This window comes from Neovison vison, chromosome 8 (assembly GCF_020171115.1).
Source record: "Neovison vison isolate M4711 chromosome 8, ASM_NN_V1, whole genome shotgun sequence".
NCBI classification, from domain to species: Eukaryota; Metazoa; Chordata; class Mammalia; order Carnivora; family Mustelidae; genus Neogale; species Neogale vison.
Window position 1 is genome coordinate 57,821,304 of NC_058098.1, and position 13,089 is coordinate 57,834,392.

General features: G+C 42.5%; 1 protein-coding gene across 1 annotated transcript in view; it reads right to left on the reverse strand.

Moving 5' to 3' along the window:
• The window catches only part of AFF3 (AF4/FMR2 family member 3), a 536,398-nt gene extending 523,585 nt beyond the window's left edge, over window positions 1–12,813 (reverse strand). The window contains exon 1 of the mRNA XM_044263667.1: window positions 12,752–12,813. Within this exon, the coding sequence (XP_044119602.1) occupies window positions 12,752–12,804 (53 nt within the window). The 5' untranslated portion in view covers window positions 12,805–12,813. The remainder of the gene's footprint in view (window positions 1–12,751) is intronic.
• Between the last annotated feature and the right edge of the window lie 276 nt (window positions 12,814–13,089).

Consider the following 13,089-nt stretch of genomic DNA (forward strand, 5'->3'; position numbering starts at 1 on the left):
CTGTACCTGCTACAGACCATAAATAAATGCACATGAAATCACAAACACTGTAAGGCTGGGAGGGACCTCAGAACTCGTGCCCTATGATTCTGTCACCAAGAGATGCTGCTTCTCTGCTGGTGACCACATGCGAGGCCTGGAGCATGGCCATGTGGACTAAAACCCCAGCTCCATAAACACTAGTTATGAGCCTTTGGATTGAGTTACTTCACACCTTTGTTTCCTGCTCTTGATATAAAATAGAGAATAACAGAACCTACTCACAGGTTATGGAGATTAAATGAGATACAATGCTTGTAAAGGGTTCAATACACTTCCTTGCATATAAGAAAAACTAAGAATTCTTGAGGCCAGATGGGCTAAGTGTCCTTCTCAGGAGATACAGCCATTAAGTGTCAGAATACCATCATGGGGCACCTCACTGTCAGTCTTGTGTGTTTGAAAACACTTTTTTTAAAATCCATTTTAAACAGTCCTCAATTAGAAAAGTCTACAAATTTTTTCCTGGCTACAGAGCTTCATCCAATTACTTCCAAATCAAAATTACTTTTAAAAACACTCTAATTAAATTACAGATGGTGTGACAGAGATTTATGCTAAAGAGGTATACGCAGACTTTTCATTCATTAGTCACTTATTCCAAACTGTCCATAAAGCATTTATTATTTACATTTTAGAGTCTAATATTTGATACTATCTTCTTCTCTATGGTTCCATGCTCCAAAACTTCCATTTCTCACAGGTATTTGTTTAAAAGTCTCTGCCACCCCCAACGTATCGGTATCTATAACCACCCATGAGCTCTTCCTCTTGGCTTGGCCCAGCCTGCCCTCTTCCTTTTCTGAGACATGCCTCCATCCATTTGCCCCCCCTTTCCCCTCTTAATCTCTACTTCCCCACTCCCTGTTCATTCTTGCACTCCCATGGCCAGCCCTTCAACCACCTCAATCTTCTCGTGTTGACTACTCTAAAGCAATTGAGCAGAGGGACCCCACTTTCTCATGGTCTTCTACCTCTCCAACCATTTGTTTTCAACCTTCTTCAAGGGCTGCTTTCCCTCCCACTGCCCCTCTGTGTCCTCAGCTAAACTCCCATTCTCTCTCGCTCTTCCTGGATAATCTTGCCAAATCTCACAGCTCTCATCAGCGCCTATATGCAGATAACTCCCAAATCTTTACTTCTGTCCTAACCTTCTCAACCATCATTATCATACAGTAAACTCTCTACAGGCAATTCTACCTGGATGGCCCAAGGCACTTCAAGTGCAACCTATTTAAACCCAACCCCTTCATCTTTTCCCATTCAGTTTGCTCCTCCTCTTACATTCCCTACCTCATCACACAAGCTAAAAGTTCTAAAAGCATCTTTGGTTCTTCATCCACCCTCATTCCTTTACTCAGTCAGTCACCAAGTTCTGCCCACGTGATCATCTAAACACATCTCCCTGGCCTCCCCTCCCCTCCATCCTCATTGGCCTCATCTTGGTGGCAATCAATTCCCTGACTGACCTCTGGATCCTTACAGTCACCAGACTCAACCAAGGACAATGCCTTCTAGAAATAATGGTAACATGCAAATGTGACTATTTTGTTCCCTACCCAAAGCCCTCAATAGCAGGCTATCACCTACTGGAAAATGTTGAAGCTCCTTGGAATGACAAGCAAGGCTCTCCAAGGCCTGGCTCCCAGAGATCCTTTCCCCCCATTCCTCCCCTGCTAGTCCTTATCTTAAATGCTTCACACCCGCAACTTAGCTGCATTCATCATTGTTCACAACATGCTATTTTCCACATTTTGTCTTTGCTTACCCTTTGCACTACAGTACCTACCCACATTCCCTCTACTCCCAGCTTAACTCCTATTCATCCTGTAAAACTCTAATTAGATGTCATTATCTTAGGAATCTTCCCTAAAACCCCACACTGGGAAGGGCATCCTTTTATATGCTCTACTGAGCATATAAAACTCTACTGAGATTATTTGAAATAATCTGCTCCAGGCTAAAGTATAAACATACCAAGGTCTGGAAAAGTGATCTATTCACTTTTGTGTCTGGTTCAATAAATGGTTGTTCATCTCAACCCAGAAACCTATAAATCTAGAGGAAGAAAGTTACAAAGAGCAGCTTAAAGCATCCATACTGTGTTACATTATTGTATATGTTTTAGGACTTTAAAATATTACTTTTGTCCTGCTGAGGAATAAGAGTTAGGAAAAGAATAGAAACTAATTTATGTAACTAATTATCTACCTAAATATTAGAAACTAAAATACCATACTTCCTTTTTAGACTATAAACATTTAATTTTCATACTGAGAACTGTTAATTCAGCCTTGGAGTATTCATTCAAGTTGAGGGGAGGGAGGGGAAGGACGGCTAGGTAGCAGGTAAAATACGCCAGCTTTCCCACAACAGACCTTTTTCAGGTGTTGCACTCACAGTAAAAGATTAAACTCTACTTATTAAAAACAAAACAAAACAAAAAACACTCTAAAGGAAAGTCACCTTAAAGATTCAGTTCTCAGGGGAAGCCATGCCATATTCTGGAGAAGGACCAATCTTCAATGAATGGAAAAGAAGTAGGAGAGTCCATGTCATACCAGCTGAGCAATCCTGTCCTACACATGGACACACTTCTGAGGACTCAGCAGGCTCTGCACACAACATCTGTCCTGAGCTCAGAATATGCTATAGCAGCAGATGTGTCTGGTACTCAGACGCAGCATGGACTTTATCTGCATCACCCTAACCTGAGCCCAGACAATACAGGCCAGGTCAAAGGCTTCATCCTACAGAGTTATATATCCAGAGATACAACTGGTATACCACAGTAAAATATTAAGCCATTTGATTTTACATCAAAAAGAGGAGGCTATCACATACGGATGTCAGCTGGAATAATGGTTTTCCCATTACTGTTGATGCTACTACATATTTCCTCAGGACAACAGACAACCCATATATTTTGCTCAAAGTGTCCCACCTTCCCATTAGGTAAGTTCTCATTTCTACCACCACTGCAGACCATGAGAAGGGCTGGCAGGACAATCCAGATAGTAGAGGGACCAAAATACTCCATATCCCAAGCCTCTATTTCAGTGAGCTGCATGCAGAGTCCATGCACCATGAAGATACATGGTTCTTAGCCTGAGGTAACATCCTCAAACTCCAACAGCATTTTCCTGCTTGGCAATTCTGAAAAATGACACCAGTCGACTCCCTGCCATGGAATATCATTGGTATAAAAGGGAGCAAGCAAGGAAGGACCATGCTGATGGCCTGTCTTCTCACTCAAAGGCCAAAAGCCTGAATAATGTAACCAAAGTTCAGGATTTAACTGACCATCACCAGTCGCTTTTTTTGTTCTTAAGGAACTCTTGTGTGTTTCTTCTCCGGACCCAAGAGAGCACACCCCAGACTCTCAGAGTCCTTTTTTTCCCCTGAGAGTTGTCCAAATTACCTGACTATTCTGCTATCTGTATTATATATTGACAGTCAATAAACAGTGTTTTCTCTCCTGTAAAAGAAAACACACTAATTTGGTAATACTAGTACAAACCAAGGCAAAAACCAAACACTTGTTTTCCTTATTATGGGCCTGACCTATCTTCATGCTTGAGGGAAATAGTTTCCCTCCCTTCCTCAATCTTAAAGAAAAGTTAAATTAGTGGAATAATTACAAGAAATTATTAAGCACAATTAGCACCATGTCCACTAGAGGTATAAATGAGTCTTGCCACGAACAGTAGGCTAAAAGTTACCATAAGCATTTCCTCTGTCAGTTCACATGTGTCCCAAGACTGCAAGATTTGAACTGGTCACTATTATTCCTGAGAAGCCACCTTTCTTTTCCAAATCTAAAGTAGTTGTTTAGACCCAGTGTGCCTTGCTCCTATCGGCAACAGTCTCCTATGCCATTTCAGAGAATGGAAATGGGTATGTGTGCACACGCGCGCGCACACACACACACACAAAACCTCATTAAGAAGATAAAGTAAATAAACTCCCTTCCAGTCTCACTGCACATTCAAAGTCAACTGTGCTGTATTTGCTCACATAATCATTTCTATCGGCACTTATTTTTCTAATGAAATAGGACTGGAAATTAAGCCCGGAAACTGCAGCACTATCTGACCACCTGGTGGACTCAGGGCACTCTGTGGTCAGGGCTGAGAGAGAGGGTAGCTGGCAGCGCTGGAGAGAAGGCTCCCACCTGAGGTGCCAGACACTCGTCCTTGGTTCCACTTGGAGTTTGAGTTTTGATTTCTCCCAGGACACGAGGAAAGTTGCAATTTACAGCTATGGCCACAGGGTAGTGCCGTCATTCTGCAAATAGCTGCCCCTCTTCCCCACCACTGCCACCTCCCTCTCCCTCCACACCCTGCCTCCCCAGTTCCCTTCCAAAGAGAGAGTGGCTGGAAGAGAATGCAGACATTTGGTCTGAGTCCTGGGCACCTACAGGAAGGACTGTGAGATTCCCTGACAAATCCAGAGGTGCCTGTAAGACCTGGTAGGTATCCAGTTACTCTGAGCACTCGCTCCTGACACAAAAGGGCCTGGCCTTGGAAGGACTGACAGGAACTGTAAAGCTGTAAAAAGGGATTAGCCTATTTATCACAAACTTTGTTTACTCAGGCTTTTATGTTTATTTACCACTATATCCCCACTAGGATACAATTAACCACACCCTCACTCATCAAAGTTGTATCAGAAAGACCCACAAAAATAAAATAAATGCTGCATCTAAACGTAAATTCCTGACATTATGGAATTGTAGTGTTATAATGCAAACCCTGTCCCCCAAAATAAAGAGAAGAAAGCAGTATTTTAAAAGAGCTTCTTTTTAAACAAATTTTTGTCCTTTTAGTTCTCACTTCTCAAAGCTTGGTCTATGGACCAGCAGTTTACGATGGAGCTGGTTAGAAACACAGAATCACAGGCTCACCCTGGACCTATTAAATCATAATGTACATTTTTAAATCAAAATGTATATTTTGATCCCTAAGCTATCTGAAGACGCGTAACGGTCTGAGAAGCACTGGCCTGGATGATAGTTAAGTACGCTGACCTGTGTTCTTAGAATAGTTTTCTAAGCCCTGAGTCTTTTCTTTCTCAAGATACATCGTATAGAAAAAACAAATATATCTTGAAATTGGAAAATAAAAACAGATTATTACCCAGAACTGGTAATGATCCACTAAAGGTTTTTTCTATCTAAACTGCCAGGTAACTAATTAACATTTCAATGAATACTGACAGAAAATTTGTTCTGTCACTTCATAACTCAGGTAAACAGTAGAGGCATGACAACAAAAATTTAACCAAGACCACCAGGCTTATATTACAGCACTCCAAAGGATTTCTGAAAACTAATTTCCTGTCCATAAAAAAAAGAAAATTAACATTATTTTCAGCGTCAAGGTAACACACAACTCTAAGCTTAGCTGTTATATTAGTGGTCTTCAAATTACAGTTCCTTTTGTTTACCTCAGCTAACAATGAGCCCCCTGGGAAGAAATTATGTGAAGAAGTTTAAGTACCCTCTATGCCATCCTCCACATGTGAGTGGAGAATTACAAAGGGGAAAAACATATAAGAGAAAATTAATGACTTCTGTACTTTGATTCCCACTCTCCTACAATAGGAATGATCAAAGATTTTTAAGTTGGAAGAACTCAGATAACTTACTGTTGTGGGTCCACTGACCCAGGAATCTTCTTCTACCGAGTAGCTGGCAGGGCATCTATAGCTTCATATTGATAGGTAATTGTTACCCTCCAAGACAGCCAGGAAATAACCCCTTCAGGTACTCTCATACCCACTGACCTTACCGGTGCCCTTAACCCGGAACAGCTCAAGGCTCCCTTCCCAGTGAAACTCCTTCAACCCCTCCAGGGCCGCTATCATGTCCCCAGGGGTTAGTTTCTATGGACTAAACCCATTTTGTTTCTTGGATGGTGTGGTGTCCTCTTACCCTGGTAATAACTGTGTATTTTGTTTCTATTGAAACTAAATTATGATTAGCCTGACATAATTTAATGAGACCCACAGTGCCAAATGAAGTCATTTGATGTAATGGGTGGTAATTCAATACATTCTCAGTGAAACATCAAAGATTATGTAATGGTTAATATATCTACATATGTTAGTAGTACAACCACAAATAAGGGTATATTTGTCTGCTAGACTATGATATACAACTAAGAAAAACTACCAACCTCCACTCTAAATCGCCCCTGGATCTCACTGCCAGGGACAGAATTCTATACCAGATGGATGACCTGACCCAGCGTGGCCTTTCTGTATCCCTCCTTGTTTATGATAAAGAGACTTTTTAAGGAAGCGAAGGATATTAAAAGAACTACATTTGGCATTCACAAAGCAATTGACACTTTTATTACTTAACATCACAACCTTATGAGGTTGGCCAGTATAAGTACTGTCATTTTATAAGTGATTAAACCAAGACTGAGAATAGGAAATGAGAAAAATCGTGAGCTGCCCAGGGCCAAACAGAAAGCAAGGTTGGAGCCAGCTGAATTCAGAAACCTCAATTAAATTCCCAGACAAAAGAAAACAGGCAACATTTAAAATAAGTTTTATGGATTTCACTTTGAAATAAAACAAGGAAACATTATGTTACCATTAAATGATATTAAAATAGTCTTTTATGGCCTTGATTTTGCTACCAAGGCTTTATTTTCAAAATAAAGAAAATTTAAACAGGCAAACTTATTCCAGGTTAAAAACTCCATTTATACACAAAATATCTTGCATTCCTTTTGAGATTATTTTTTCCCTAATTTGACTGCTATGCTAACCAGTATTATGCCAAAGGGCCTCGTAGAGGTTGCTCCATCTAAAGTGTCATTGATTAGACCCATTCTGGTTCACAGAGACATTCTCCCAAAATAGATACTGAGCATTTTATAACCCTCCTACATTTTCACAAAAGAGAATCTAGAACACAGGAAGGAACCATTTCCCCACACATAATACTCATCTTCACTGTCATCAGAAAGCATGTGGTTAAAATTCATCTGCACATCCAGCGTGCATCCTCTCTGGTCAGTGTGGCCCCCAGCCAAAGCCGGAGTCCTCCACTTCAATACCATGCATTAGCCAGTCTTCCCACCTGGTTTTCTCCAAAATACACCTACCCACAGCCAGGCTGATGCTCCTTACAGATGGGAGCAGCACTCAGCTCCCTGCCCCCAGCACTCCACAGCTTCCTATGGAAGGTATCCAGTTACTTCTGCACCTAGGCAACCAGACCCCTTCCAGGCTGCAGCCCACAGCCCCGCTTCAAGTTCCTAGCCCTGAAAGTCACTTGTAGAAACATTTTCATCCCTGCAAATGCTAAGGTCTTTCCTGAGCTCCAGGTATACTCTGGGGTTCTCAAACAAAGAGAACCACTGCTGACAACCATACAGCCACTGTGGGCCACTCAGAATGAGCACAATCAACCCGCCTGCCCTCTACCAGTCACCCTGCAGAGAGCATGTGAAGGGTCCCTGCCTGCCTCTCTCCTGCCTTCTGTGTTCTACTGAACTGCTTTAACCCCAAGAGACCACAACAGGGAAAGTGGTAGGCCTTAAAAGGTTTGCTTTGCTGGGGCTGTAGGAAAAGGGTCAAGGTAGCTGAGGGTCAAGGTGAGGAATTTGGAGCAGTTTTCTGACCCTATACAGGACCCAGGAAGCCCAAGAAGGCATGAGTGAAGCCATGGCTTGGGCATGTCCACTGGCAACTGATTTGAAGAGGACCAAATGTATCAGTAGGTACTACTGGGAAACACCCCTGTATTGTTAGTGGCTCTGCTTCACTCCGCCTCCCCCATAGAAACATGGGAGTGCAAAGGGTTTTCAACCCATGAGAAGATGGAAAAATCTGTAAAAAATAGAATGGAAATAGAAGATAAAATATCAAAGTGCATCACACATAGTAAGGGTGTTATTTTGTGACAGTTGTTGCAGTTATGTGTATGTGTACCCACAAAAGGTCAAAACGTTAAATGATTTATTATTGTGAGTCATGGTCTAAAACGTTTGAAAGCCACTGTTCTATAGTACCTATCATATAATAATGCTTAATACTCTATGAATGCTTGCTGAATGAGCAAATTGATAAATATGAAACAATCCATTTATCACAACTTCAAAGGTTCCAATTTGAAAGAATATAAAGTATAATGCCTATCTGAACAAAAGTAGATGGATTCTGGCCTATGGGAAGCTATGGGGGGGTGTGGTAAGAGAAATCTGAATATTTCTATTGTATTTTGATGGACTTTTCCCCCAATAACTAAAATGTTTTATATTTAAAGAAAATTAAAGACAATTTTATCCAACTTCATTTGTAAAACTTTTCCCATTCACTGAAACTACCTACTGATTACAAAAGTTCTGCATCTTTAAAATGCTTGGTATAGGTAATTCCATCATGATTCATAAAAGGATCTTTCAGAGACAGCATGAAAGCCTTTGTTCAAGTTCTTTCTTTGCCCAAATACCCCGACCCCCACCATCTGTAAAAATCCCATTCATCTTCCAAGGCTTAGTTCAAAGGCCACGTTTTCCATGGAAGCGTTTTTGTTGTTGTTGTTGTTGTTGTTTTAACTCAGTTTTTCCTCTTTCTTCCTCTACCAGCCACCCTCGTCTCAAATATGGTCTTTCTGAACCATGAGGGTTGAAAACTTCCTTTTTTATTTGTATACTCCTCTCATTCCCCACTAGATAATCACATGTATAACCCACAGTTCACTCATCTTTGTACTCCTTATAGCAATCAGCATAAAGTCTTACACTTAAGAAATTATCAATTAATATTTAAGTGATCAAATTAATATTAAAGTGAACAAATATTTAAGTGAACAAATTAAAGTAATGGTTAGCCTGCTAAAAGGGATGGGCATTATTTCAAAGGCCCTAAGGAAAGGCATCTATGTCCAGCAGCTTATCAAAAGCTGGTGGAGAACAGAAAGGAGCAGATGGCAAAAGAGTGAGAATTTAACAAGAGGTGCTGTTCCTCAGGCTATTAGTCCCTGCAAACTTACTGAATCCCCAACTCTTTGGAGACCCAACTCTATCCAATGAAGCTATGGAGCCAGGTGCAGGATAAGTGCCTTCACCTTGTTCCAAGAGTTCTACTCTGGCTTTAAACCAGAAATGTAAAGTGAAATTAGAAGTAGAAATTAGGGCTACCCTTTTCAACTTTAAGGCTGAAAAGAAAAACTAAAAGAGCTATCTAGACCAAAAGGCCTCCTTTGAAAAATAAGCATGGGTGTTTGGGCAGAATGGGGGGCAGGTACAAGGAGGTGGAGGAGATAGTTCTTGAATTACTTGATTTTTTCAACGATACTTAGCTTTTCTCTTCAGACTGTCTATACAGTCATTTGGAGGCACTTTTTGTGGCCACTAGACTCAGGTAGGTCTGGTTCAAAGCCATAGTCACAACTAATAAACCACAATTTTTTTTTTTTTTTTGGAAGACAACGCCTACCAACTGGAAAGAACTATTAGGAATTAAAATACCATTCTCCTTTGCCATTAACCTGTACCTTCCCCCACACTATACAAAGAAACATTTTTTCCTAAGATGAACTAAAACAAGTTTTTAGTGTTTATTTTAAATTTATAGATATTTATAAGTTAACTCATGTCAGGCAGACATGGTTTGCTAAATCATGGTATTTTTTTTTTCAGATTTTTAATTTAAGATCAGAATCTTTAGGGTTCTTTCTCTTTCTCTGGCATTTTAATATAACCTTAACTTCCAGTCCATCAAGTTAATGGAACCTTAACTTCCAACTTTTGTTTTGTAATTAACTTCAGAGCCACCCTCATAAACTGGGAAACATCTGCAGTACTGTAGAAAATGCACAGGGTTTAGAGTCAGAAAACTGAGTTTTGAGAAGTTAAAGGTTGGTTCCAAAAAGGCTGCTCCATTTCTGGATGTGTGACCTTGGGCTGATTACCTGATCGTCCCCACCCTCAATGTGCCAATCTGTAAAATGGGAATAGTAACAGATAATCTTTCCTAGGGTGGCTATAAGGGCTAAATGAGCTATAACATGTAATGCTCTTAGAACAGTGCATGGTAAATGGTAAGCAATCAGCCAATGTTAGTTTAAAATTTTTGCTCTCAGTGCACGTGGGTGGCTCAGTCAGTTCAGCATCTGCCTTTGGCTCAGGTCATGATCTCAGGGTCTAGGGTTCCATGCTCAGTGTCATCTGTTTCTCCCTCTCACTCTGCCCCTCCTCCTACCACTTGTGCACACACATGTGCACACTTTCTCTCTAATAAATAAATAAAATCTTTTTTAAAAATTCCTCTCTCGTTTGTTTTATGGTCTCAGTAGTGTCCTTTTACCGTTCAAAAACTCCACCTCCTTATCTATAAAATGGGATTCCTATAACTTATCACCTCCAAGATTATAAGATTCAAATAAGAAAAAAATGGATAAGAAAACATGTGACACACAGAAAGTACTCAAATGTTAGTTATTTTGGATCACTTATAAACTTATAAATAAACCGTAACACCGAGTTAGAAAATACTATGCAAAAACTCATCCCTAAATTGAGAACATATCTATGTTAGAAATGCATCCTCAAGAAGGATGGTTTATCATTAACCTATCAGAATTATATAAGCTTTTGTAAAATGTAAATTTTACATCTGCAAACTAGAAACACTCTCTGTCAAGCCAAAATTTCCCACTATACTGTAAGCAAGAAGGCCTGCACATTTTCGTAAGCCAAAGATAAATTGATGCACTGATTAAGTGCTGATTACATGTACAGCAACTTTTTAAAAATGCTTAATTTCTTTCATTTAAAAAAAAAAGAATAAATGTACTGTTGGTAATGTAAATTTCAAGTCAATGCAACAGATATTTACTGTATAACTGTGCTCCAGGTAACCCAGCTGGCAGCTAAGGATGCAAAGAGAAATAAAGCTTAGACCCTGTTCTGGAAAAGCCCACATATAAGAGCTGATAATTTCAAAATATTACTTGTAAAAGTCATGAGGGGGTTTCAGTTTGAATCAGCAAACTGACAAGCACCATAAAAACATGCCAAAGCAATAAGTTCTTCCCTTTGACTGAAACACTGTCTTTTAAAAGCAAAAGTCATCTTTAAAGCACAGTTTCTATCTAGAAAACTATTGAATTTGTGCCAGAAACCGACGTTTCTAAATGTAAACCTGTAAAATAATGGGTATCTGTAAATGAAAGGCTGAAATAACCCCCAGAGCAACAAGACAGTAATTAGCAACTTTTATAGAGTAATAACGTGTTTCATATTCTTTCTACACTGGCTCTTTGAAGTTTCCAGTGTAATGTATAAAAGTTTTATTACATTATGGCCCATCCTTGTGTATTTTATAAGCACCAGCATTATGCAGAGCATGCCGTAGTTACTCATCAATAGATCTTTTATAAGAAACTGCTCAATAATGCACTAGCTTTGTGTCCAGTTTAGTTTGTTACACCTGGCTTTAGAAAGATAAAAGTCACTAGAAGGCTATCACTGGAAAAAATCACTGGAAATAATCCACATATCATTCACATAATCTATAAATCTTAGAGCAGTTTAGCTTTAAAATTGTACATTGCATATTCATGTGCACACCACTTGCAGTTTTAGACACATGTGAACTCTTTACTGAGTTAAAGCAAAAAAAAAAAAAAAAAAAATTACCAGAGGCAGAACAGAGTGCAGTTAATATGCTTGTTCCAGCAGATGTTCATTCCCGTAAATATTAAACATAAAACAAGTTCCTCCAGGAATATGCGGGCAGTGATTTTACCACCTGAATAGGGCTGGTTGGAAACATTTAGGAGTTGGGGGGGGGGGGACGGAATAAGAGGGATGCCAAAGCAGCCAATGGGATTTTTAAGAAATCCGCAACGAGAATTAAACTGCTTCTAGCGGCGATTTACCTACAGCAGCTCCTCAACGTGAGAACGCGGAGCAACAGATCCCAGAGTGCTTCCCCGGCCGCCTGCTCCCCAGGCTACGAGCGGTGAACGTGGAATAAAGGGACACGCGGGGAGCCGGGGTGGGGAGGAGGAGTACAACTGTAGTGAGGTGTGAAGAAAGGACCCAAAGGAATTGTGAACCTCGAGGAAATGAGTCTCCTTGGGCCAAGGCCTCTGGAATTCCCGCACGGAGAAACACTCGCCCCCTGCCCCCGGTGTTCACTTTCCATCTCGGGTGGGAGCGGGTAGGAGACAGAGAAGACGCAGCCTCCCAGACCCGGCGCCTCCAGGGAGGAGGCTGGAGCATCCTCTAAGGGCACTTCGCAGCAGCACCAACTCCAGGGGGTCGCTGGTGTGAACCAGAGGCTCTTAAAGAAGAGGGAGGGCGCAAATGAAGCGAAGGGAGGTGAGAGGGGCTGGGGGGCGAGGGGTGGATCCCCAGGCACTAGTGACACGTTCTAGAAATCGGGTCTTTTTCTCTCCATGGCTGCGCTCTGTCCCCCGGCTCCCTAGATCACCAGCGCCTGGGCTGGGGCGGGCAGCACCGGGCGAGAGAACAGGAAAGGGGGCAAGAAGACGGGGAGGCGGCCGTGCATCCACCCAGGGGAGACAGGAAGGAGCCAGCGGGGTGGGCGGGGGCGCCCCCGACCCACCCCACCCCCACGGCGGCCGACCGCTCCTAGCCCCCAGCCCAGGTAAGGGCGCGCGGGCCGCCACGGCCGCCCCTCGCCACTCCCGCCTGCCCAGGCGGCCGGCACAGGGACTCACCACAGCGACTCGAGGTCCCATTCCTGGAGCAGGGCTAAGTCGAAGCTGTCCATGGTGGGAGGTGTCAGCGCCGCCGCCGCCGCTGCCGCCGCTGCCGCCGAGGCTCGGGCCGCCCGCGCGCTGCAAGGAAAGGCGCCGCTCAAGGTGCATCCCGGCCGCGCCGGAGCGGCCGCCGCCCGCCCCCTGCCCGCCCCCGGGTCGGGCTTCCCTGCGTCCCCCGCCTCCGACTCCCAGCCCGCCAGGCGGGCGGTAGCGGCCGGCGCACTCACCCGCTCTTCGGCTCGCGCGCAGGCACACTCAGGAGAGAGCGGCGAGCTCGCCGCGCCGCCGCCACCGCC